We start from the raw sequence: 16,205 nt of genomic DNA on the forward strand, positions 1-16,205 counted from the left end.
TAACATAAAGGTTCCCTTCAAGACCTTCTTTCTTGAATGCACCATGTTTCGTGTTTATTAGACCTTAACGTCAGCACTGGTTTCCCTTATTGAATGCGCTCTTACTTTCCCCCTTAATGTGTGACCTGTTAAATGCCACAGATGTTAAGACACCAATGCTATAAAACCTTATTAAAACTACCGGCTTCAAGCATCATTCACACTCGATTAAAGAAGGACACAAAACTAAATTTGAAGTTTTATTTATAGGAAAAATACCTTTAGATACATACAAGCTGTACATAAAATGTCTCAAGAAACTTAATGCAATAGTCTCCTTACGGAAAAGAAAACTAGTAAAGTGAATAGATACAAGGCAAAAAAAATGAGAGAAATCATGAAATGTTTGCACTGCTTTCAAAAAAGTGTGCAAAAGCTAGGCATCAGTTTTCACAATGTTGAGAGTTTGACCCCACCTGGAAACACAAAATTTTAAATGAAAATATTTGAGTTGCTTTTATTTGTTATTTAACCGTTATTTCATATTTCCAACGTTTCTAAATTCTCGTTCCAGGATTTAGCCAGATTATTTGTATTCCAAGGGTTGAAGTTAACTGTATTGACAGAACACCACATCAGTCACTGTTATAAATCCTCAGTATTGTAACATTAAGTAAACTTGAAATTTTCACGGTACGATTGGACCTGTGCCGTTTTCAGCAGCACAAAAGCCCTGCCGTCTTTTCAAGAAACATCCACTGAACCCAAATCCTTTACGTGGCTCATTAAAAGGATGTGAGAGAACACAATGGTAGAGGCCCGTAAAAGCCTCATTATGTCATGTGCTAACACTGAGCAGGTGCGTCAATAGTTTTGTTACAGTGTCCACACTAGTTAAGGTTTCTTCCGCGATTCAAGAGCACCAAACTGATTCAATTTCTTCTATTTACATAATGAAATCAGGAGACGATGTTCACGAATGGCACTGCTGTGTGGCATTTTGGTCATCAGTTTATGTTAAAGTAAAACCTGACGGTGGGTTTGACGTTTGATGAACCATCGGCAACATGTTTGTGCATTACATTAGCTGCCTAATTCAATACTTTTTTCTTTCTTTTTTTTTTTTTTGGTGATTATTCCAGGCGTTCTGGCGAAGTCCAAGCTTGAGAATGCATTGTATCCTTTTTGCAACACAAATGCAGACCCACAGCTCTGCAATGTAAGCCTTTTCCCCTACAAAGTCTAATCTGTGACCAAAAAGAGGCTTACAAAAATGAGTGAGTCGATATCAAATGGAGAGGCTCGTTTAAAGAGTCGTCAATATGATAAAATATAAAACTTTTCTTCACTACATCTGCACACTGGCCATCTCACTCATCATCAAGCCCACTCATGTTTTATAAAACTATATCATATACAATCATTTTAGCCCACCGTTGTTTTTTTTTTTGTTTTGGGGGGGGGGGGGGGGGGGTGATCTCCGTTGGTCCTGTCACTTACAGTCCCACAGTGTGCAGACACCTACTGTTTCAAACTGGCAGTGCTCCAAGTTATCTCCCACCTTATCTGCTGATATCATCCTCTCCTCTTGCCTCCTGTTCTGCAGCTCAAATATCTATGAGGCAGAAGTCTTGACATGTTGTCCGGTTGCTCCGTCCCAGACGCCCGTCGCTCCTCACTCATTCAGGGATAAGATGATGTCATCCTCAAGGTCAGAGTTGTCGGAGCTGTCTGTTGTTTGACAGACAGAAACAGATTTAGAAATGTGTTGATACAGACTTGATGCTACATATGTCAGTGGCTGAGGAGTAAAACTGCCCAAATGGCAAAAACAAAGCAGGTTCGGCACAATGTGAAAGAGCTCTATATTCCTTTTTTTCTGTCTTAAATTGGTGCTCTCTCTGTCATTCTTTCAAAGCCTGGAACACGCAGAGACAGCGTTTTTTAAATTCCACTGACAGAGACAACATTGACCAGACAAGTGTGAAAATCTAGAAACTGGAACAAACATCAGCATAGTTGCATCATTTACCTGAGACTGCAGATCAGGACCAGTGTTCATTTTGTCAATAAAATATTCAATGACAAAAACAAGACTAAAACTAAATAAAAAGTAACTTTTGAAAAACTATGATGAAATGTGTTGAATGAGATGAAAAATTTTTGGTCAAAAAGCTAAACGATAACGTGAAAGACGGACAAATGGACTTAAGTCTTATTCAACGACCTGCGTGCATCTGTGGAATCACACACTGTAGCTCTGATTACTAAAATAATATCTTCCACCACCCAAAAACATCTCTTCAGAAGCTGATTTAGCCGTTTGACTTGTTGCACAAATGTTAAAAAGCATCTTGCATTCAATAATGTTACATCTCTGCCAGTTAGTGCTTCTTGGAAGAAACTGATTTATGGACTAAATTAATCTACAATCTACTGAGAATTAGACAAGAAGCAGCAACAAAACAACAAAACAGCCAGACAAACTATGAAAATGTGCAGGCAGCACACTGACATTTCAGCACGTCGGTGATCAACCATCTGAATCTTCCTTTAGATGTTCGCTAAAGAAATATCACTAAGTTAGTCGACGTTTTAGCTTCTCCTCTCGAGCTAAACCCAGACATTGAACAGTATTAAAAGTAATAGTGGAGAGTGAAACAGCTCCAGGAATACCTCAGAAAATGAAAGATAACTATTAAATATTTGAATAAACATAATAATAATCAACTTTACACAGCTCATGTATGACATTATTTCCTGCTAGTATAAAAAGATGTATGTTGATTTCTTGTGTACTAACAGCAAAAAACAATATAGCCTACTATAAAGAAGAATATAAATATAGAATATATATACTGTACATAATTATATATATGTAGTAAGGAATTAGAACAAAGCAAGTCAGTTGTAATTCTACTTGAGTGTCTGTGAACAAGTAAACCGTGCCTTTTCCACTGACCTCGCAACAGACAAGAACAACACTTGTAACCATGGTAACTGTACACAATGAAAAGTGGCTCTAGCCTCAAAGTTCTTAGAAGACATAAAAGTTAAAAATGCATGAAGAAAATTGGACTTAAGTTTCACAGACAAAAACTCACTAACATGTCTAGTTTTTAGAAGGCAAATATTTAATTATGTGTTAGACCCTTCAAGGACTTGTATCAATATAACTTGGAAAAACATTTTAAGACTTTATAAGAACCTTTAGACCCTCTTCACATAGTTCACTAGAAGCACTACTCACCGTTGTCTCCATCCAGATCAACATCATCATTATCAGAGTCGTCCTCATCATTATCGTCCTCGTCCTCGTCGTCTCCGACGTCAACGTCTTCTTCCAGCAGACGAGCCACCTCTTCATCAGAGGGAGAGAATTCATCGTTCCCGTCATCCTCCTCTTCATCGTCCTCATCCTCGCCACCGTTCTCATTCTCTAGCTCGGCGATGAGGGGATCTGTGTCGACATCATCATCAGAGTCATCGTCATCGTCGTCGTCTTCCTCCTGATCGTCATCCTCCTGGTACACCAATGACAGAAAATAGTCAAGCCAAGTCGATTTTGTTTATTTGGAGACTGTTATATCCAAATAAAAAGAACTAAGTTAGAACCTGATCCTCCTCGTCCTCCTCCTCTTCCTCTGCAAGTCTCTGCCGACCAACTTCATACAGCCTACAGACGGTGTCAGTGTTGACAGAGTCTTGGTTCTTAGGAATAGATTGAGGAAGAAAAGGAAATCCATTCATATATTTTATATTATATATAAAATATATAATAAAGATAAATGAATCATCACAACCATTGACAAAAATAATTGAATTTTAAAGATGAAAGAAGTTACCTCGATCACAGCTAGGTAACAGTCTTTTGTATCCGTGCAAAGGTCAAATATATTCCTCTTGACGTCAATAGTGGCTGAGTGGAGAGCAAAGAACACGTGTCAGTAGTAAATCTCTACAAATATTACAATACCTGACATGAATAAATAAATTAAACATTTTATCTATTCATCAAGATACTCAAAGTTGCTTTATATGCCTGTTTAATTACAGTAATTAAACCTGATTACTACTACAGTGTATAATATATACATGATGATTGCACTAAAGTGGGACAAACAATAACTCTCCAAACTAAATCCTTAATTATCATGACAACATGGAGGAAACTTCAGAAAGTCTTACCAATCGGTTTGTAGTCAGTGGCATTGAAGGTCCTGAACGATGAACCAAACGGACTTTTCATCTGCATCTCCATCATGTCGTCTTCATCGTCAGCCTGCAACATTGCTGTAAAAACAAGGAGCCACAGAATGAGAGGCAGAAATTAAAAACTGTGCACAGCGAGCTGGTTAGGGACGGTTCTGGCTCAGAAGCAGCTCAAGGGTTTGTTGTATGGGCAGAGCCATTACGGTGCACCCATGGCTCTTCCTGTGAGGTGGTGTGAACCAGCTGGTTCTCTCTGTTGCCAGTCCAACACTGAGCCTTCTGCCCATATGGCTCTTACTGACTCTGTGGCATCGAGCACACACACACACACACACTCACCTCTGCGGGCTCCGTTCACACCTCTCTCCAAATACACACATGCTCACTTTGCTTGATAATTACAAGCCTTCCGCTAAAACACCTTTCACACACTTGCACTGACTGTGGAGTGAGCTGTAGGCTCGATGACCGACTGCTCTACGTTTCCCATCATGCAGAGGATTCTGTATTTACCTCCATAGATGACAGTGCCGTTGTTGTTGAAGACTATTCTGCACTGGTCCAGTGCAGGAACTGTGTGGAGCAGGTGGAAGGTCCGCAGATCCCACTGAAACTCAGACTAAGGACCATTACATTCTTTTTCATTTGGATTGACTAAGTCTGCTGTGAATTTAATTACACAGCAATTAAAACTATCCCCAGGGTAGTAAAATCAATTTTTAGTGCAATAAATATTTAATGTTTCGCAGAGAAATAAAAGCTCAATAGTCATCCCATCCTCTGAGCAACTACAAATTCAATCACTGATACAACTGTTTCTTGTCCTGTCAGATTTATGGAGCATTCTGCTAAGTCAAATGTTAAACATGCACTCTTTGAACCGCAATAATGCAATCAATATTAGCTGTTAATTTTAGTTAAAAAGACATGAATGAAGGTTACTCAAATGCAGCAAAATTTTTTTCCTCATGGTGATTTTCTTTCCCTAAAAAATGAACTTATCGAACAATCATCTCACTAACCATTAAGAGTATATTTGGAAGACTAAAACAAACATTTCCTATCTCTTTCATATGCATATTTGGAAACCACCTATATTATGAAAATTGATGCACTCATTGTACTTTCTCACACCTTGGAAAAGGCCTTAAATTGTCTTTTTTGGAGAGATTAGGACGTTTGTGTTTTACTTTACTCCCCAATCAAGACAAAAAAACTTAACTCTTTGCTTGAAAGCTCCAAAAACTGTCCAGCTACATCCTAAAATACTATTAACAACCCAATTGTTCAAGACTCAAGGATACAATCTCCGTGTTGATGATGACCTCCAGGCTGTTGGGGTGGAACACACCACTGATGTTCATGTTGAACTTGTCAAACTTGTGGATGGCCTGAGCCGTGCGCACGTCCCACAGCACGCCGTCGTTCAGAACCAGGTCGTCTGTGGGGTTGAAGGTGGCGCAGTTCCTCTTGTAGTTGTTGGCCAGGTCTGGGTTGTTTAGAGTCAGAGTCACCTGACCCGTTTGGATGTCATAAATCTGGCGAAGAGAAGCGCTAAATGTGAGCGTTCACCTGTTTCCCTCAAATGATGGGTCATGTTTTTCTTATTAAAAAATTCGTACTGTCATATTTTTAAAAAAAATGCTGATATACGTACACGTGCTATATTTTCCTTAGTTCCAATGACACGATCTTGTGACAGCTTACTGAACTCCACATAATGGTCTCCCAGGAAGGAGTGCCTGAAGACAAGAACAACATTTGGACATTTAATCGAAAACATGGAGCCATTGTGAGTATAAAAGCTGAGCAGTTTAAACCTTATAATTGCTTAAAGACATTGTAGAACAACTCTGAATCAATCGACAGAGTCCCAGTATTGCCTTGGTTAAACTGTGCGGATGAATGAAGCCAAGTGCTTGTGTTCCATGAACTGAAGACTGCAACCCTCAGGCTGTTAGCGTGCATAATTAAACAGCATGTCATCCCCTTTCGGCAGCTCCCTCGTACGACAGCATAAAGCTGCTGTAACACTGGGCAGAGGAGACCACATACATGGGGACAGTGGGATCACAGACAGGCACAAGTCCCTAATTGAGCTGTTGATCAATAGTCTTTGGTCAGAGAGCAGTCGAGTGGCTTCTGGCAATTTTGCACTTCAAGTGTTTTAATATTTAGGATTTTATTTACAAGCATGCATTTTGCATTAGCAACCATGTAGCTGGTAAAAATACAAGTTAATTCTTTTGTTGAAACACCACTTACTTCATAATGAACACTGATTTCATGCCCCACAGTGCAGACAGAGGGTAACTCCAGGAGGCTGACGTTAAAAGCAGCGAGCCATCCTAAAAAAACAAAAATAGGATGGTTTAATGTCTTACATGTTAGAGGACTGGTAAGATTACATTCAGCAACAACAGCTAGACATGAAACTGTTGATATACTGGTAGCTTTCTCTACTGACCCGTGAGGGCTCCAGGTGAGTGATGGCTGAACTGTGACAGCTGTAGCTGGCTTCCTCCTGGCCTGTAAACACATTGTAGAGTTTGAGCTGCCCTGTGCACGTCCCGAGCATCAGGAACCGCTCACGAGCTGAGAAGGCACAACACATGAATCCGCTCTCATCCTCATCAGCCTCCCTGAACACGGAGATGGGACGGAACCTGAAAAATGGAAAATACAGAGTGTAGAGAAATGATGATGGAGGATGGTTAAGTAATCTCATTTTTCAATGATTCGGGAATGAAACATTCATTTAACACCACAGAAAGTTTTGGATACTAACCGGCTGAAGATGAGATGTCTGTCAAAGCACCCTCCATCTACTCCTCCGTATTTAGGATATATAACTCTTCGTGTGTGTCTGGATGTAAAGTTGGTGGGTGCTTGGCGTCTCTGTTTGGGCTCTGGGCATTGATGGGGGGTGAAGAGAGAGAAAGGCGGGCAGGTTGCGACAGGGTTTTTACAGCGTGCATGCTGTTCCCTCAGGTACTCTGTGATGATGCTGTCTAATGCAGGGGGGGAGGGGAGGTGTCTGTCAAACTGCTTCTTCATTGCTGGACTCTGGCTGAAGGCGCCATGGTCAGACTTCTGCCTCAGTACCCGGGGTTTCTTGCAGCTCACCGTACCACACCCTGTTTGCCGTTCCCGAGAGAAAATGATTCGGCCGATCAGTGGGGAGCCATTGCTACAGTGGGGCACAGATGTTGAGGGGAAAGCAGTCGAAGAAGACCCGGTGGGTTGTGATGTGGAAGGGCGTGTTGGTGGATGGCTGGATCCTGGGGTGGATGAATGAGAGGGATGGTTGCCGTGTCTTGACCCAACACCGTTGGCCAGCCGTGGGGTGCGGGGTAGAGTGGCAACAGGGGAGGCAGTGGGAGGAGGAGCGACAGGAGGGAAAGCAGAAGTTGAATGTGAAGAATGAGACAGACATGCCATCGGGAGTTCTGCCTCCTTGGTGAGCGTGTTGGCCGTGTCATGGAGGCCTTTTGCCACAAGGTGGTTCCTAATAAGCAACAACAGCTCTTTCTCAGGGAAGGTGATCCTGGACTGAGCGACCACGCTGGCCCTCTGCAGCCATGCCAGAGACACATCCGTACCGATCAGCAAGGGCTTCCCAGAAATCCTTTCTATCAGCTCAGCCGCAAACTTACAGAACTTGACATGTTCGCTGCGTTTGTCCTGGAGCACAGGCTCCTTCATGAGCTGCTGGATGTGTCCGCTGCTAAACAAAGGCAGCTTGCTGATGATCTGCCTGACAGAGCTGGAGCGAGACAGACCCACCAGAGCCTTACAGGCCAGAGCTCGGATCTGATCTGCATCTGTAATGGGCATTTTCACCGTCAGCAGGGACAGCAGCACCTACAGGACAGATTGAGAATTCAAATTAAAAACAGTGACAGAACCAAGGCCATGTTTGAAAAGCATTAGAAAGGCTCCCAACTGAGTGAATTTACCCAGTAGTAACTAAGTAGCAGCTATCATAAGAGGTGGACAAATTCTCTACATGCTAAAGAAAGTGCTTCCTTTGCCATCTCTTTTATCCTGGAAAACACAGGATTGTTGTTTAAAAGAGCATGGGAGAAACCGCTATGCTGCAATTCTTTGCTCAGGCAGCAAACTTACAATACTGGCATTCCTGAACAAGTGGATTCTACCTGTCAGCCTTTATACAAATACTTGGCTTTAATAATAAAACGTGTTTATGCAAAACATATTTATCGAACCAACAAAACATTTAATTACATCTTGTAGTGTTTGTTTCATGTTTACACCAAATTTTCTTGGAGTCTCTTAGCATGATGGTTGTCTTTTCCGGACTCCCAATTTTACAGCCTGAAGTTAAAGACATCCGTCTCTTATGCAATGGGTAAGTTGATGTCAATTGATCCCACAACATTTTTCTCTCACTGCCTGGTAAATTAGCATGTCATAATTTCTCAACAGTTTCTCTTCTGCAATGTCCAAATTACATGTCGAAGTGTCCTTGAGTGTTACACTGGACCCCAAATCTCCTGACGTGCAGCTCAGTGCCTCGTATGGCATCTCTTTCACATTCCGTTCATGAATGTGTGTCTTTGTGGGTGAATGTGAGGCTTTAAAAAGTGCTTTTCACTGTTCTCTGGACAAAAGGATCTATATAGATCCAGTCCATTTATCATTGGTCCCTCACCAGTTGACCACTGCAGCACTTAAACGCACCTGTCATGATGCACTGGTACAACTTCAGACTATGTGTCTCACAGAGTGACCCAATACTTTGCGGTCACCTTTTGTCAACATTGTAAAAAAATGTCAAGTACAGCCTTAAAAAAAAAAAAATCACAAGGCTTTAGTGGCTGGCATAATTTAACTCTACCTTGATGCCATTGTTGGACTGCACCACATTCCACATCTTAGTGAGCACATTCTCGCTGGCTTTGGTCTGCTGGGGAAGGCGACGACGGGGAGTGCCTGCAATGAACTTGCCAATGCTGGACATGCGTTTGTCTGGAGCGCAGACGCAGTTGATTACGACCTGCAGAGCCGACTTCTGAATCTCGGCATCGTTCACAAACACCTCTCCCTCTGCCACCGCCAGGACTATACTCATTCCTGAGAGGAAAATCCAACAGTTAAATAAAAAAAGCTTGCAGAAAAATAACACTTGGAGACGTACCATCTTTCAGCAGAGCTGGACACAGGTTTTATGAAATAAACAAAAATGAAAACACAAAGCTACTGCATGTTATTACATTCTGTTGAGGCTAATAATAATTTGAATTTTATTGCACTTCATTTCCAAAAAGCAGTCAACTGCTCAGCTTGATGCTCACAACATGAAATCTTCTAGGACACTGTACCTATTTAGGGACTATTGGCTGTATTTTGTAGTTTTTTATGTGCTCTGTTTAACAGTTGTGTTTCATATAAAATACACAACACTTCAGTGTACACATATTACGTTCAATTTCTGACTAAAAGTAACGTTTTGATAGATGGATCTTAGCTGAAATAGCATCACACTCTGATAACACTTACCAACACTGGAAACAGTAGACCCTCCCTCATCAAGCACAGCAACAGCCTCAGACAACAATAGCTGGGTCTTTGGAACAACTGTGAGGATACTCAGGATGTCGAGGGCATACCGCACTGTGTCACTCCTGCATGATAAGAAACATAATCACATTGCTCAACATCGGGGGTCAAAACTGTTAAAACATGTAAAACAGAAATGGTTTTAGTTAATTACGAGCATTACTGTGGTCCATACCTGCCATAGTAGGTCCTCCATTCACAGGCAATGGAAATGAGCTGCAGGAGGAGCTGGACACAAGACAGTTTGTGGAAGACCTCTGCTGGTTCCCAGTACAGTCGGAGGGGGCCATACTCTATCAGAAACTCCATCATTTCCACCACCTGCTCACGGCTGTAGCTGACAGCCTGGGGCACGAGACAAGAATGCAAATGATCACTACTGAAACACAAACTCTCAAATGAATCTCGATTACAGCTAAAGCGTAAACAGCGACTTCAAATAATATCTGTATAATTCATTTTTAAACATTTAGATTAATAAATCCAGTCATGAAAATTCTCACTTAACCATTGTCCTCTGTATACCTTGTAGTAGGGCTGGGAATGAATGGGGGCACCCCCCTCTGTGCGCTGCAGAGATTGCTTCACCTGCTCCACCTTGATTGCCAGATGTGCCTCAAAGTACCTGCGCAGGGCCATGCAGGTGTGCTTGGCTGTCTGCCTGCTGGAGAAAATCTCATCATCACTCAGCAACGCTCCCTGGTCCTCAGGGTTCAGGATCTCCAATGTGCTAATCTGGAAGCAGTCATATCATACATTAGTACGCAATCAGCATCTGTTATGATATGTTGTGATATTGCATTTGGCAGCTCATTATTTCAGTTCTTGAAATGTGTTTTCTATGAATGATACAGATGGTTACGTTTACATGGTTACAGTGTGGATCACATCAGGCGAACTGCTGGTTTTGTCCTACCAGATTGACAAGGCGTCGGAGCCCGTCTTGTTTGTCGAAAAGCTCCAGGACGGCACGGAAAGAAAAGGAAATGGAGAAGAACATGGTGGCATGGCAGCAGCCGGATGCATGCGAGCACTCCAACAGCCACAGCGTGTAACCAACCACGTCTGATAGGATGGAGTGGGGCAACATGCACACCTTTAGAGGAGAGGACACAACAATGAATGCAAATGTAAGCTGCTACTAGAGCTAGAAAGCAGAAAAAACAATAATTGTGTGTCTGTTAGATTTTTTTGTTGTTGTTGTTGTTGTTGTCTTAAACAGTACAGTATATGCACTGTATGTACTAACACGAAATGTTTGACAACAATGATTTATAAATGTGGGTATGATGACATGAAGCAGTAGATGAATTCATTGTTCACTCATATGGAACAGACTTAAGTTCATAATTGTGTCACTTAAAATACTTAAGATAATTAAGGCATTGTATCACAATACAATATAATGACACATTTCCAAGCTCTAGCTCCTACAAACAGTTAATATGTTACCATTTTGTCTTTATCATAGTTACTGGCTGTTGCAAGAAAGTTGCAAGAAAATTCTGATCAGCAAATTGTGGCAATATTACTGATTCCACTGTGTATTTGCATCTTGTGTGTCTTTCTGTACCCTTTCCATGGCGTCCTGGTTATAGGCAAGGTAGTAGAGGCACAGGGACACTCCAGTAGCGGCCATAGATGGCCTGGGGATTTCCAGCAACTTCTGAACTCCTCCATGAGCCACAAACTCTGCAGCAAACTTCTTGTGCAGCAGCAGAGAAGCTAGGTACTGTGAGAGAGAGAGAAAAGTAGAGAAATTATTCTAAAGGAGCTTGACCTTGTGTTTTGGTACAATGGAGGGGCTTGAATACGTCAATTGCATGAGAGAGATGTTACCTTGAGAGCCTCAAAGGTGAGCTGCACATCATTGGTCTGCTTTAGATCCATATAATGCATGAGCAGCTCACGAGCTCCCATCTGCATGAACACTGCCAGGAGCTGCAGGTAATAGGAGGAGGAATGGGCATAGAAAACACATAAATCATGACAATCTGATTTACTATGAAACCCTCTAAATTGGCTAGTTGCCACAACAGCTCATAGCATCAAAAGAGAATCATTTCTTTAATCATAATTAAGGAACGCTGACATCTGCTGGTAAGTCTGTGAAAAGACAAGAGAAACAAATACATCGCCTGGAGTGATAAACAAAGTAGCAGCTACACATGCTGCATATTTTATTATACACTCTGTAGGCTGATGGTAATGAACCAACCTCCTGATATTCCCCCAGAGGTGTGAGATACTGCAGGATGAGTCTCTGCTCGATCTCTGGGGTCAGGGGGTACAAGTGATAGTTGTTGCCAATCACCCAGGGGCTCATCTCAGACCAGCTGCTGTTGGAAAGCTCGCTGAAGTTCCTCTCTGGCTCTGGCAAAGAGAAGTTTAGTTTCTGTTTTGAGCACCTGCCACTCTCCCTCTCCGCCCTCCTTTTTAGGTAACTGCTCCCATCAGACATGCCCTGGTGTATCAGTGAACCTGGGGCAGACATGGGCTTCATCATGGTTTTAACAGCCGAGTTGGCGCGGCTGCTGGTCTTATGTGGGGAGTTGAGACGGAACGAGAGCTCGTTTTCAGGCTCGATGGTTGAAAAGGGAATTTCGCCATCCCCGTCTGGCCCCGTCCCCTCCCTTTCAGCCCCGTTTCTGTCTGGTGTGAAGGGCTTCTCTTCAAAGCCTCCGTCGACAGTCTCCTCATCCAAAGGTAACAGAGGTTCACTCAAAGTCTTCCTGGGGCTGGGGCGTTTGATTTCCCTTTTGTTCTCAGCATCCTTATCCTGAAGCTCACGCAGCCGATGCAACATCAAAGGCACCTGTCAAAGTAAAGCATGAAAAACAAGTTGATGGACAGTTGCTACTTCACACCACCTACCTACTGATGATGAGCAAATATCTCTGATGCTTTGTTGGATAACACAGTTTTATCACTCTATATAATACCTTGTCTATCACTATGTTCTTTCACATGTTTCATTAATATAAAATTGACATTCAAAACAGAAGCATCCCCAACTGACCAAAACAGAGTTCTCCTCCCTGTAGTTGGCTGCTATGTCCTGGTTCTCCATGGCTCCCGCCAACAAGCCTGTGGCATAGATTCTGAGGGGCTGCTCGGCCTCCTGAGCCCACTTAAACAGCCTTTCAACAATGCCCTCCTGAGAAGAACAACAGAGAATGGAGGATGACGAAACATATATTGGAACACAAAGTTTATTTGTGTAAGAATTTCAACCACTTCTTAATCTGAAAATCAAAAAATAAAAATGTTGAGTGCCTTTTTTTCTGTGTAAATTGCACAAATGGTTCTGAATGAATGTATCTAGATGGTTCAGTATAGTCACTTTTCAAATGAACCTTCAAAAAGACTTTGTAACTTTTTAAAAAAGTCAAGTGACAGTTATCTATCTATGTCCGCAAGTCAATTTTCACAGGGTGGGGGTCAAAGTGCAACTAACCTGCAGGCTGAACTGGGACTCTAAAAATATTTCTTTGAAAACAGCGGATTGATGGGGTTGTTGGTCAGTTCCACTGACTCAGTGATAACTTGACTTTCTGCAGCTTTTCAAATCTTACTTCTAATGACCCTACTTCGTTTTGAACAAAGCATTTCAACTTCCTCTATCTTCTGCCCCATTTTCAAACAGCAGGGCGCCTGAGTGACAGTAAAATTCAAAACGAGAAGTCTCTTTTTATGCAACTTCCTCATTGTTGTGGTTGTGATGGCTGACTTTTTTTTTTTAAATCAATGCTAGGATGCTAAACACCAGTGTATAAAATCACCAGTAGAGGGCTCGTAAATATGTGTTACTTAAAGGATAGGTGGGTTCACAATTTTTCAAGTCTGTCTTAGTACAATAGTCAGGTGCCCAAACAGACATTTAAACAGGTTTTGCTCGCTGTAATCATTCCTCCTGCTCATACTGACCGTTAGAAGATCCCCTCCAAATGCACTTATTATTTAAGTGATAGTGGACAAAATCCAGTCCTTATTTTAACCAAATATGTATTTAAAAGTTTATCTGAAGATAATATGAGGCTTCAGCAGTCTAAGAGTTATGTCTTTGTATCTGAGCAGACAGTGTTTTCCTGTTCAGCTGCAGTGGAATGACTGTAACAAAAAGAGGGAATTTGGCACTAAAAAGACAGTAACTTTGAAAGCCATTGAATTGATTTGACTCATTTGGAGGGCTGAAGCCTAACAGTAGCTTCAGAAAAACTTTTAAATACATTTTTGCAGGGAAGGAGGGCTGATGATTTTTGTCCCCATCACTTACATTGAAAGTGCATTATGAAGATATCCCTTAATGGCCAGTATGAACAGGGGGGATGATTACAGCAAGAAAACACATGTGTAAATGTTCATTTGGGTACCTGACTATTGTTTTAGAACACTGTTGAACCTATCCTTTAATATACCAGTAAACCCTGAACCCTTCCATGTTCAAAAAGCATCAGGAAAACTACAGGAACATTACAGGTTGACATAAAAGCTGATATAAATGAAACACTGTGTTTGAATAAGAGAACAGAGAAACAACTAAATGCTGTTGTTTTATAATGAAGTCAGGAATAATGTACCTTTTCCTGAAAGACCACAGCTGTCTCCAGCCCAGGCATGATGTTCTGAAGCAGGCGACAAGCTGCTGCATTGAGGGAAAATTCTCTGCTGGTCATCACATAGCTATTCACAAGCTACAAAGGGAAGACAGAAAAAAAAAAATCACGTTCCAGCTCAAATACTAAAAATGGCCTTTTATATTTTATGACAACAGTCTTCCTTCAGTCCATCCATTCTTACTGTGTTCATGAAGTCATCATTCTTGAACAGGATCTTGAGTAGGTGCCCTAACACACATTCTGGATCAGCTCTCCCTAGTGGCCAAGAGAGAAATGTCAAAAACACACACACACACACACACAACACTTTTAAATCACCAGTAATCTTGCCATTAAGTGTTCTGTTTTCTTTTTCATACCGGGATGTCGATCATCAAAAGGGTCTGGGTCTGCTTTGTGGTACTCCTCTGTCTCCTTCTCAACAAGCTCTGAGATTCTGAAAGTTATAGCACATGAACATATTTTACCCCTCTTTCAGTCCCAATACTCTTAAATACAGTCTATGAAATTAACTCAACATTTTAAAAAAATTAACGAGAGGCATAACTACTTACTTGGTGATGATGTTAACCAGCTCCTGTGTGCTGCCTTCCTGTTCTCTCTCCCACTGTTCTAGTAGAGCAGTCAGCTCTGCCTTGGAGTCCACACTGGCAGATGCTGACGCCATAACGTTGCCTGTCAGGGTGGCAGGCACTTAATTAGTATCAATTTCATTATTCATGCATTCTTTACACTTACGTCTTCATTTATCTGCTACACTACAAAGGACAACGACAGAACGTGTTTTGCAGCATGTTGTGACTTCAAATAATAATAAAAAGTCAACAAAGACAGCACCGAGATACATCACAGGGAAGCATGACTTCAGTTCAACTGGTCGAGACAGTCAGAAAATATATTTCGCTTATGTCGAGAGAATAAAAATACAGACTCGCTCCATCGCCTCTCACACAGCTGCTGTCTGCAGGTGCAGCTGCCCTCCGGGGGCTGCAACTGTCAAACACACAACAACACGCACGACTGTTCCGTTCAAAGTTAGGGCACTGGTTAAATGTTTTACAAACTTTTCCAGTTTGGATAGAAAATGCAATCTTTACTCTAACACGTTCACTAATAGCTGATACTTGCTGTACTGTACTGTAGCAGACAGCTCTGCCTGTTGCGGTGTTTGATTAGCTACACTGTGGCTAAACAAGGAAGCTAAGCTATTTAGCTCGCTAGCGACACTCTTCAAGTAGCCATTAATAGTTTAATTTAAACCTGTGCTGTCCAGACATGCACAGCTTATCGTGTCAGATTCTAACCACACTTTAACCACCGGAGCCTTTCTGTACATGTAACATAGCAGTAAGCTATTAGCTAGCAGCATCACAGGTAAACCTGGCTAGTTAGCTAGCATGCTAACTTTACCTCGTTGTTCCGCTCAGTTCTTCTTTGGTTTTGCCAAATCTGCCAAGACTTGTATCCACCGATATATGCTCAGACTTGACTGCTGCAAAGGTGACTAACTAGTTATCGATGGACATCTCACAACCAAACCCCTTGTTTTGTTGTAGCTTTGTGTTGACGGTTTATTATCATTATGGCGAACACGTTCCCCACGTCATCTCATGAGCGACTGTCCACTTTTAATGACGAAATGATTCAACAGCAAAACATTGCGAAATACAATTTATTCCAAAGCAAGTGTTACATTTTGTTTCCTGCAAAATCATACATTTTTAAACGATAATATTTACATTAACATAAAAACACGTGTGTCAAAATGATTTAAAAAACAGATTAGGTTCAAATACATATTACTAATATTAA

The 16,205-nt window shown here is 41.6% G+C and overlaps 1 protein-coding gene across 1 annotated transcript; it reads right to left on the minus strand.

The window, feature by feature from the left end:
- Window positions 1-1,431: 1,431 nt before the first annotated feature.
- LOC122981900 (DDB1- and CUL4-associated factor 1-like) lies at window positions 1,432-15,994 on the minus strand. Its single transcript, XM_044350728.1, has 25 exons — window positions 15,804-15,994; window positions 14,948-15,068; window positions 14,753-14,829; window positions 14,575-14,648; window positions 14,355-14,468; window positions 12,794-12,931; window positions 11,993-12,589; window positions 11,614-11,715; window positions 11,348-11,506; window positions 10,691-10,870; window positions 10,300-10,509; window positions 9,950-10,119; window positions 9,715-9,839; window positions 9,053-9,288; window positions 6,980-8,055; window positions 6,659-6,857; window positions 6,457-6,539; window positions 5,849-5,933; window positions 5,496-5,729; window positions 4,705-4,798; window positions 4,168-4,272; window positions 3,825-3,898; window positions 3,595-3,690; window positions 3,230-3,503; window positions 1,432-1,710 (listed from the first exon to the last, which is right to left on the minus strand). The coding sequence occupies exons 2-25, from the start codon at window positions 15,058-15,060 to the stop codon at window positions 1,655-1,657; spliced, it is 4,671 nt and encodes a 1,556-aa protein (XP_044206663.1). The 5' UTR covers window positions 15,061-15,068; window positions 15,804-15,994; the 3' UTR covers window positions 1,432-1,654.
- Window positions 15,995-16,205: the final 211 nt, after the last annotated feature.

The sequence above is a fragment of the Thunnus albacares genome, chromosome 5 (genome assembly GCF_914725855.1).
Source record: "Thunnus albacares chromosome 5, fThuAlb1.1, whole genome shotgun sequence".
NCBI lineage: Eukaryota > Metazoa > Chordata > Actinopteri > Scombriformes > Scombridae > Thunnus > Thunnus albacares.